The 11,401-nt window shown below is 34.8% G+C and overlaps 1 protein-coding gene across 1 annotated transcript; it reads left to right on the top strand.

Annotated features, from left to right (window-relative positions):
* The first annotated feature begins 2,063 nt into the window (after positions 1 to 2,063).
* Positions 2,064 to 8,464, top strand: LOC107585709 (WD repeat, SAM and U-box domain-containing protein 1-like). The gene is made up of 5 exons (XM_016272840.1): positions 2,064 to 2,130; positions 3,514 to 3,540; positions 4,113 to 4,292; positions 7,292 to 7,426; positions 8,259 to 8,464. Exons 2-5 carry the CDS (start codon positions 3,528 to 3,530, stop codon positions 8,408 to 8,410), a joined length of 480 nt encoding a protein of 159 aa, XP_016128326.1. The 5' UTR covers positions 2,064 to 2,130; positions 3,514 to 3,527; the 3' UTR covers positions 8,411 to 8,464.
* Positions 8,465 to 11,401: the final 2,937 nt, after the last annotated feature.

The raw sequence follows: 11,401 nt of genomic DNA, 5'->3' as shown, positions 1-11,401 counted from the left end.
TGTGTGTGTGTGTGTGTGTGTGTGTGAACAGAATCATGGAGAACTTCTACATGAATCTCTTCATATGAATCCAGAGTCACACTGCAGATTAATACAGAATTCTGATACAGAGTTCCGTTCCATTCGAAACTGAAATTAGAATACCGTTCACATTCCAATTCAAATCCTGTATAGTTCCATGGAAAGCCGATTCTGTCCCTGCTTTTGAGATGTGGGCAATGGAACTGGGAAATATGTTACATTTGGAAGAACTGAGATTTATATTAAAAGATGAAATTATCAATTTTCATATGGAGAACTTCTACACACTCTGACGCAGCATGACAGGTGAGTCTCTGAATCTCTTCATATGAATCCAGAGTCACACTGCAGATTAATACAGAATTCTGATACAGAGTTCCGTTCCATTCGAAACTGAAATTAGAATACCGTTCACATTCCAATTCAAATCCTGTATAGTTCCATGGAAAGCCGATTCTGTCCCTGCTTTTGAGATGTGGGCAATGGAACTGGGAAATATGTTACATTTGGAAGAACTGAGATTTATATTAAAAGATGAAATTATCAATTTTCATCAAGATCTGGAAACCAATAAGACTGTTCTTACAGGCAGACTGAATATATTGGATTACATCTCTTTTAATCAAACTGTCTGAATATACACTATTTGGATAGCTGTTGTTGCCGTCCATCAGGATAAAAGATTGTATATTAACACTCTGTTGCTTATGTACAACATTCCTGATTTTCTAATACAAAGCTTTAATGTTCTTAGCTCAAAAGTCATGTATTGTACAGTGTTACAGCTAAGGGTGCTTGATGTCGTATTTTTCCTGTATAGTAGCTATTTTGTGACATTGTGTGTGTTGTTTCAAGAAAATTTAAATAAAGAGATTAAAAAATATATATATATCCTGTTATAGTTCCCCATAATAGTTTCAAAACATTTCAGTCGTTCTATTATTATTTCTGCATTCGGTTTTTCTGTGAGTTCATATTCAATAGTTTCAAAACATTTCAGTCGTTCTATTATTATTTCTGCATTCGGTTTTTCTGTGAGTTCATATTCATTTAGAGAAACAATAATTATACATTATGGCATTACTGAATGAACAAATCAGTGAAAGATTTTTGATCGAACTGGCTGAATGAATGATTCAGTGACTCACACATAGACAGTCGCTTGCTTCGTTACTGATTATGTTTGTGTTTTTGATCTAATTGTTTGAGTGAATGATTCAGTTACTCATTCATAGACAGCAACTTTCGTTCCTGAATGAATCTGTGTTTTAGAACAAATCGTTTGTGTGCAAGACTCACAGACTCTTGTAGACAGTCGCTTGCTTCGTTCTTGAATGAATCATTTGTGTGAACGATTCTGCAATTCACTCATATAGAGAGTCACTTTTTTTCATTCCTGAATGAATCAGTGTTTTCGAATAAATCATTTGCAGGAATGATTCAGTGAATCTCATAGAAAGTAGCTTGTTTCATTCTTGAATAAATCTGAGCTTTTGAATGAGTCATTTGCGTGAATGATTTTATTATTCAGTCATATAGGCAGTCGCTTGTTTCGTTCCTGAATGAATCCGTGTTTTTGAATGAATTACTTACGTGCAAGATTCAGTGACTCTCATAGATGGATCCATGTTTCGTTCTTGAATGAATCAGAGTTGTTGAATGAATCATTTGCGTGAATGATTCTATGACTCACTCATATAGATGGTCACGAATGAATCAGTGTTTTTGAACAAATCCTTTGTGTGAATGATTCAGTGGCTGTCATAGACGGTCGCTTGTTTCATTCCTGGATGAATCAATGTTTTTAATCGAATCTGTTGAAAGAATCAGTGAATCAGTTTTTCAGTCATAAAAAAGTCACTTGTTGTAATGCTGTAATGTGCAGAATGTCTTTTTCATTATATATATATTTTTGCTGTGTATTCACACATATATCTACACTGCAGTGTGTATCTGACTAAATGAACTTTTTCTATTATATTTTTCTGTCTCTCTGCTGTAGATATGTGACTGCATGTGCATTCTCTCCCTGCATGCTGATGTTTGCATCTGGCTCTGTGGATAAGACGGTGAAAATCTGGAGAATTGGGGATGGAAATGCTGAAGCATGTAAGTACACAAAGTCCATCTGCTTCTGTTGAACTATAAACCACACATGAATACTGACACTGCTGTTTGACCATCTGACCACTAGATCAATGTGCAGAGTTTAAAGGAGACATATTATGCCCCTTTTTACAATATGTAATATAAGTCTCTGGTGTCCCGCGAATGTGTCTGTGAAGTTTCAGCTCAAAATACTCCACAGATCATTTATTATATCATTTTGAAAATGCCTATTTTGAGTGGAAGCAGAAACACGCTGTTTTTCGGGCCTGTCTCTTTAAATGCAAATGAGCTGCTGCTCCCCGCCTCCTTTTCCAGAATAGAGCTGCGCCATGCTCCCGATTCAACACAAGTGAAGCCTAATGAATCATGATGTCGATTATCACAGAAAAATTATTTTGTCCCTCAGTTTTTTAATAAAAGTAAAAATTGCACTTACTATTTATCTTGTATTAAACCTGGAACATTTGTTTAATTTGGGTTCATCGTTGTGATTGAGTTGTTGACCTTAATTTTACTATTTAAAATGATAAATAATAAATTTTTTATTTGATTGAATATTTAAAAAATATTTGTAATTTTTTTTTAAATGTTTATTTAACATTTGAAATGTATTTATTAGAATAAAGAGAGTTTTTTCCCATATACTGTATGTGTGTGTGTTTGTGAGCATGTAGTAATTTGTGTTTGTGTGACCCCGAGCATGTTGGGTTGTGGAGTCACTGCATGCTGACAGATGGCACACAGTGAGACCATTAGGACAGCACCAGATCAGAGAGGCAGCGATCCAAACATGGATTACAGACGCCACGAAGAACATCATTTTACCAGCTAGAAGAGTTTAGACAGAACAGCTGTCCATCTGTTGTATAATTTTGGTTAAAACAATGGTTCACCCCCCAAATTTTTACCATTATTAATATCATGTTACATTTTTCATGACTTTAAATAATGAACATTTTTGAATGGCGACAAAAAAAAATCAGCTTTGAATTGATTGATTAAAACACTTGGACTGAATCACGGATATGAATCAAGCTCCTAAGCCAAAGTTTAACGACGAATGCTTACTTTGCTGCACTTGAAACTTTGGCTTAGGAGCTTGACTGTCTGAACACTTCCACGAGTCATGAAATAATCGAGAAACTAGTCTAATGACACTGTCTTAGAAAACTTAATGGCCAAATAAAAGTGTATTAACATTATCTAATTATGTCACTTTATATTTCCAGGAAAATGATCATGAGTATTTGATATTATCGCCAGAACACCTAGCGTTAGTGCAGTTTCTCTCAGTGGGGTTACAGAGATGTCACATGCTAAAACAGAAACTATTTACAATAAAATGACATTCATTTGTGCTGATGGCTTTCTCTTTATTTTTAGCTGAACCATTGAAAATGTCGGTCCAAGGTAAGAGCTTCTCACATTAACATTCACGAATAAAACAAAATAAAGAAAGAAGCACATTGTTTATTTACATACACCGTTTTATTAAATCAGAAAATTGAAGGTAAAAAGCTAAAGGATGAGTTTGTTGAGAGAACAAAATATATTGACATACCAGCGAGGCAGATTTTGGCACGTGCAATGCTAGATTGATAAGCAATGAATTATTTTCAATGAATTAAAGTAGTTCACAAAACTGATCTGAACGATACATTCACGAATCAAACTAAATCTGGTTCTCGAGGCATACGATTACTGGTTGTAATAAAATTATACAATTATTTGTGCAGTTTTGATTAACATTCATTGCATACACAAATGTAATTAAAATAGTGTAGATTTAAAATGGATGAATATAGGATGCAACCAAACTAAGCAAGCTATATGTTTTTAATGTGTACACACAGGCATAGGAATAGTTCACAAGATGCTATGTTTATGTTTAGGAAGGAAAAGACACACGGTTTGGAATATAATGAGAGATGTTCAGTATTGAGGATGATGATAAAGCTCTTCATGTTTGTTTGTGTGGACAGGAAGGAAGTCACTGGGTTACTCCAGAACACTGGTCAGCGATTGGTCAGAGGAGGATGTGAGCGAGTGGCTCTGTGATGAAGGACTTGAAGCTCTGGTGGACACGTTTAGGGCCCACAACATTGACGGGGCCGAACTCATCAGCTTAAACACAGAGACACTGACCACTGAGTTTAACATTGGTGAGGAAACACACACAAAACTGTTTCAGACAATGTCCTTCATGCTTTACTAGTTCTAGAACGCTAGAGATCAAATGTAATGTTTTATTACTTATTTTACAATTATTATTATTATTACATAAGATTACCATGGTAAACTGCATAGCAACATGCTTAAAACCTCTCAGAACACCTTATAACATTCTAGGGCTGTAGCTTTGAGTTTTGAATTGGAAAACACCACTCATATTTTCTTCATAAGTCGTTCAAATTATACTTTTACTCCTAAAGAAAATTTTTTTATTAGATGCAATGGACCCTCAAATATGATCATCCTTGAGCGAGGAACCCCCTTTCTAAAAATGTAAAAGGCAGCTATGTATTTTCATGTATAAAGACCCAATTTATACTGGGGAAAAAGTAATATTATGAATATTTGTATTATTTGGAAAATATGTAATTTTTATTACATTTTTGTTCTGTTCTCTATAGTACTGTACGGTTAAGGTGTATTATGTAAATGTAAATTTGATTATTTATGCAAATCAATTATTTATTTATTCAAATGTATACAATTTATTTATATTTTCATTATTTAAGATTTTTATTTAGTTTAATAACTAAATAAAAACATTATTTAGTTTAATTAATTTTTAATCATTTATACAGTTTTTCTGTAAACTAAATAGTTAAATTCTAATAATTTATATGTATTTATACAGTATAATATAAATGTAAAATGTGCATATATATATATATATATATATATATATATATATATACACACACACACATATATATACACACACACACACACACACACACACACACACACATATGTGACCCTGGAGCACAAAAGCAGTGTTAAGTTGCTGGGGTATATTTGTAGCAATAGCCAAAAATACATTGTATGGGTCAAAATTATAGATTTTTATTTTATGCCAAAAATCATTAGGATATTAAGTAAAGATCATGTTCCATGAAGATATTTTGTACATTTCCTACTGTAAATATATTAAAACTTAATTTTTGATTAGTAATATGCATTGCTAAGAACTTCATTTGGACAACTTTACAGGAGATTTTCTCAATATTTAGATTTTTTTGCTCCCTCAGATTCCAGATTTTCAAATAGTTGTATCTCGGCGTCTGATCCTAACAAATCATACATCAATGGAAAGCTTATTTATTCAGAAAAATTGACCATTATGACTGGTTTTGTGGTCCAGGGTCATATATATATATATATATAATTAAAATACTAATTAATTTACTTACTAGAACTTATGTAAAAAACTGAATGCTTCAAACTGCCTGAAACAGCCTTTGGTTTATTCTGACTGTCCTTTGTAGGGAGTTGATTGATTAGTTGAGTTTAACACCTGTGGTTGATGAAGCCTGCAGTTCGAGCCAATCAGATGCTTTTGTTAGTCTCGTGGTTGTCCGATGGGGTCCTCAGGAGGAGCTGGAGCTCTGCGCTAATGAATTTAGAGCTGCTGCAGTCATCAGAACCTGCTGCTGCTGTTGATTCGAGAGTCTGACTGCATATTGATCAGACATGCATCCTGGGCAGCGTCTGATTGAAAACACGATTCTCATCTCTCTCCAGCTCTTCGTGCAATCCGCTACCTCTTTATTGCAAATGGCAGGTGCTGCACTCTGACAGCGCTGTCTCTGAGAGACACAACTCTATTGTCTTGTCCAAATACCCGCACTTGCGGTCTTGGCCACTTGAGTATGGAAAGCCATATGGGTCATAATTCGCATGCTTTTCATCGCCGTATCAATATTAAAACGCCGTTTTCATAACGCCGCCAGGTGTTAAATAAGCGCCGTTAGGCGATAAGTTAACGGCAGACGTCACCACGCGTTAAAATAACGCCATACGCCACTTAAGATGCAGATTTATTTGCTCATCTACATGGACACACCTCTCATGGCTACAAGGACTCTACGGCAAGTCGGAGCATCCAGTTTGCAAGAGCGCGAAGATGGCAAGTGCAGCCCTTACAATTCTAGATGTAGGGGGAAAATGCCCCTGAATGAGCTTTTGTCTCATAAAGTTATCACACGAGTCATGAATGAGTGCAAATTTGGAAATTATTTTATACAACAGTTAAATAAATAAGAAATGTTATGGTAAGTCTTGCAATATATTGCAAAATACATTTATAATCAGTCGTGAAAATGGACAAAATTCACTGGGGGACCCTAGCTTGGAATCAGGTGGGGTGGGGGGGTATAAAGGTAATAAAAGGTAAAATAATAAATAAATATATATTATATTTATATAAAATATACATTTTGGATGTATTTAATTATACATCTTATAATTTGGTAGAAAAACAAAGTGTTGCACGTTTTAATGGTGCAAAGATGAGTAGTGGTGATATTTATTTTGTACATTTGCAACTGCTTTTTATCACTTAATTAGATGCACCACAAATTAAATTGTGTCATGTTATAGGGACTAACTGAACGGACATTTAGAAATTGATTTTAAAATGCAAAGTATTTAAAATTAAAATAACGCAATGTAAACACATGCATTTTTACAACACTATAAGTGTGTCCCATCAGGTAATGAAAAGTTCTACACACACTTGTGGTCTTCATCCTCACTTGAACACTTGGGCCAAATACAGGAAATACATCATAGAAGTGGTCAAGTGCAAAGACCGCAAGTGTGGGTATTTGGACAAGGCATATATGATATGCAGGATGAAGAAATGAGAATAGCGGACAGGTGACGCAGTAATCAGGTTTCATAGGTATGATGATTACCTTTAACAAAACTATACTGTATATATTAGGGCTGGGTTTTGACAAATTTCTCGATTCGACTCTCATTCACAAGCTTGCGATTCAAACTGTGTTTGTCATTTGTTTTTTGGTAACTCGATGGCCAGATATATTTGGAGTTATACACAGAAGCATAAAGCAATACCAAAAATCATGTTGCACAGCATATGCTGGGTGATTTGCTTCAGCTGAACATGCTTGTTTTCTCTGTCCTGTAGAGTCGGTGGGTCTCCGGGGTCGAGTCCTGAGGAAGATTAAGGACCTGAGATCTTCACTGATGGACTCTGATGTTCCTGATGAGTTCCTCTGTTCGATCACCAGAGAGCTCATGAAGGACCCCATCATCGCTGCAGGTCAGTGCAGGACACGGATCCAAATGAGTTTGTCCTGATAAATCTAGATTGAAGATTATCTGAATTTAATTCAATGTGTTTGTGATTCCTGTCCAGTGTTGCCAGATCCCCGGTTTCCCCGCACAATAGGGCTGTTTTGAACATTGAAATTTTTTTTTTTTGTAGGAAAAATTGCAGGATTACTTTTTTTTGGCTACTTTTATAATTTACCACAGCTATCAAAATTGTATGGATAGCAATGTCAGTATCATACGTTATGTTATTCATAATAAAATGTAGTGTATTATGTATGTATTAAAAGTGTGTGTGTGTGTATATATATATATATATATATATATATATATATATATTAGTGCTGTCAAACGATAAATTGACAATTTATGTTGTCAGTTTAACATACCTAATATTAAGACATGATGGGGACACTAAAAACAAAATGCACTCAAAAGGATTTAAATTACTTACAATTTTAATTAAATATTTATTATTTAAAATGTTATACTTTCATATTGTCAGTTTAACATTTTATCTAATATGTTAAGACATGATTGGGACATTAAAGAAGAACAAAATTAACAAAAAGGGTTTTTTATATATTCTTATATATATGTTATATATGAGAATGTTTCTTTTATGGCCCTTTATGGGAATCCCATGGATTGATGAGGGGAAAATTGAGCTAGATTTAATTCATTTTGGGTGGATTTTGGGCTAGAAATTTTTCTCCAACTAAATCAGTTTGAGCAATTGCAAATCACAACATGAAACACTGGGAGGCAATGAGAGCAATGCATGTTTAAGTGGTGTGATTAACTGACGTGTTCTTTAACAGATGGATTTTCCTATGAAAGAGAGGCGATGGAGAGCTGGATCAACACTCCCAATCGCTCCAGCCCGATGACCAACCTGCCTTTACAAACCACGCTACTGACCGCCAACAGAAGCCTGAAGATGGCCATACAGCGCTGGAAGAGCAGCCACTGAGGCGGAAGACTGCATGCACAGGTGGAGGAGTTTCTTACACACACCAGTGTTCATTTTGACAGCAAATTTAGATTTAGGTTTAGTCATAGTCTTTTGACTAAAATGCAGTTTCGTTTTAGTCATATTTTAGTCATCTGAATTGTTTTTAGTTTTAGTCAACTGAATATCATAAGATTTTAGTCGACTAAATCTGCAGTAAATTTAGTCGGCTAAAATCTAATGTGTTTAGTTACAGTGCATTTATCAAGCATTTCTCTAAAATTTCCAATAACTGTCACCCGTCCCCTCTGTGGGACGCATGAGTTTACTTCACTATATTACAATTAAATCCTAATCTAATCATGACAAACTATATATCGTTGGAAAGGTCTAAGACTCCTAAATAGATATTTTACCAATGTTTTTGTTAAAAATTATGTAGGAAAAGTAATAGATTATTTTTTTACAAGAGTGCACCTCAAAAATCTACATCATAACAGGAGTTCTGACCTTTGTCAAAAAAAGTCTTTGTTGCCTTTTTCTCCATCACACTTTAGAAATCATCAGAAATGATATATCAATTGAAAACTTAAAATCTCAAAATTCATCCTTTGAACCCCATTTTAAAATCAAACCTTGCATTACCATGAAAATGGTACATCAATATCATGTTACAAAATGTTTTCGTTCATGAATTATAACAATTTAAGTTTGGATCGTGCACTTTCACGTCTATGTTCAAAAATGTGAGTGAGTTAAAGGGTTAAGGTTTTATCATGACACACCGATTTAACTGCGGTGACACATAACATGCCTTTGTTACAATTAAATAACCACTTCTCATAAAGAACAAGAACATGGTCTTTTTTTTAATGAAATACCAATGGTTATATATGCATTCTTTATAGCAACTTGTTTACCATATTCTTCATTCTTTCAAGCAGACATATTTATTTCTATAAATAAATTTAGATTCATCTTTAGGGCTACTAAAGTTTTTCAGTCAAGAGCAATGCGGGATTTTCTGTCTTTCTGTTGTTGCTTGATTAACATCAATGACTCGGACAATAGCAACTAAAATAGGCTGCTGTCTCTTTAAAACCGAATGCACAGCTGCAATGGATGCAATGTACTGATACACGTTCTCCCTGCTGTTTACATTTACTTAAGACGTAATCAACTGTGTTTGCGTGAATACTCGTCAAAACTGACAATTCGACATTTTGTGTGTAATTCTCCATTCATGCGACGCGAAAGAGTACTCGTGCGCTGTGAGACGCGCAGCGTCGGTGCCACGGGGGGCCTGAGGGGCCCCGGCCCGGCCACCTCGGTCACTGTGCCCCCTCACCTCTGATATGCCGTCTCCGTAGTGGGCGCCCTGATTTTAGTCGGTGAGGCAAGGTACTGCCCAGGGAAGGTCTCCCAGGCTGTTAAATACACAGATTAAAAGCAAAATGTTTTCATTTCGTTTCGTTCTTAGCAAAAAAAAATTTGTTTTTCGTTCAGGTTATGCAGAGCAAAATAAGAACGGTGCTGCATTTAGAAAGAATTCTTATTAACTTTGCTATTATTCTTGAATTTTCAAACTGCTAACACTTTGCACTTTGCACTTTCGAATTATGCCTTTACTGTATGACCAAAAATGACGGAGTAATCTATTTTATGTTTCAGCTGTTTGATCGCGCCGGCGCCTCACGCGCTCACACTAAGCTACTGCATTCATTGGAAACAGCGCAGCCGTTCACCGTGCCGTTCGGCGTGAGACCCCAGGGCTCTACAGTGCGACCGTTTCAGTTGCATTTGCGACTGAAAACTACTGCGTGCGACTATGAAATAATATTTAACATACTTTTAATAAAGTTAGAAAAATGCCATTACAAAGGTAAAAACTAAATTCTCTAGACATCACTTTAAGGAGTCAACTATCACCTCGTAATGGGAAGGTTAATTTTTTTATCAGAATTTTTGATTACTGATTAGAAGGTGCTCCTAAATTTTTTAAATGAAAGTGAAGAAAAGTATCCGTAGAGCCCTGGACCCGGTCCACTGTGGCATATTTTTGCTCATTATGATATTTTCCGTCGATACTGGAACGCGCGTGAACTATAAAGCCTATTTGACCTAATAAGGCTAATAGTTTAGCTTCAGCTACATCACGAATATGGACACATTTGGATTTGAGCCTGAGAGAGGTAAGCCCAACTTTACCTTACGTTTCTTTATAAATTCATTTGTTTTGGCATGTTTATTGCTAAGCATATATTATTATATACAGTAATTATATTTATCCATTAGAATTCTATATTTTTAAATTCTTATTCTGTTCTGATACGGTTCAATTTAAAGGATTTGTTGTAAAGTGAGGGGAACTAAAATATCCTATAGTGTTTATAATGTTGGTACATTATAACATTATTAGGCCTGCCGTTATTATTTCTGAAAATGCAACTTATACGAAACCTATCTTTTTTTTATTTTCCTCAAAATTGTTTATTTCTTTAAAAAATTCAGATTTATTTATTTATTTTCTCTATCTTTTATTTCCCTTCTTTATTGTGTTTTTAAAAGCATGCAGCAAACGAAAATATGCGATTAATCTGTTCAAATGTGTTACTGTGGGTTAACAAGCTTACATTAGTAGGCTATTCTTATGCTTGGCTTCCCAGATAGCAACAGAGTCTGGGCCAAATCTGCTTTACATTCACTTCTGGCTTTTTTCAGTCTTGATTGCAAATGTTTAAAAAAAAAAATGTATGTATGCTACGATGGATAATTAAAACAAAAATCAGGCGTGTGTATTTATAACATCAATTACTAGGCCTACATTCTTTTTTTCAGAAATGGAAGTAACTTAAAATGTTATTGTGTGTTTGTAATTTTAATATTTTTATCTATAGGCCTATAGAGCAAAACTACAGAGCTTCCAGTAGGTTATTTTACGGAGCTGTAAACACGGGAATCTCTGACCGCATGCAATCTTTGACGAACACCCAATTCATATATCAAACTAGG

The sequence above is a fragment of the Sinocyclocheilus grahami genome, unplaced genomic scaffold (assembly GCF_001515645.1).
Source record: "Sinocyclocheilus grahami isolate Dianchi unplaced genomic scaffold, SAMN03320097.WGS_v1.1 scaffold73.1, whole genome shotgun sequence".
Classification (NCBI taxonomy): domain Eukaryota; kingdom Metazoa; phylum Chordata; class Actinopteri; order Cypriniformes; family Cyprinidae; genus Sinocyclocheilus; species Sinocyclocheilus grahami.
Note: the sequence above shows the minus strand (reverse complement) of the source record. Positions and strands in the feature narration are given on the sequence as shown.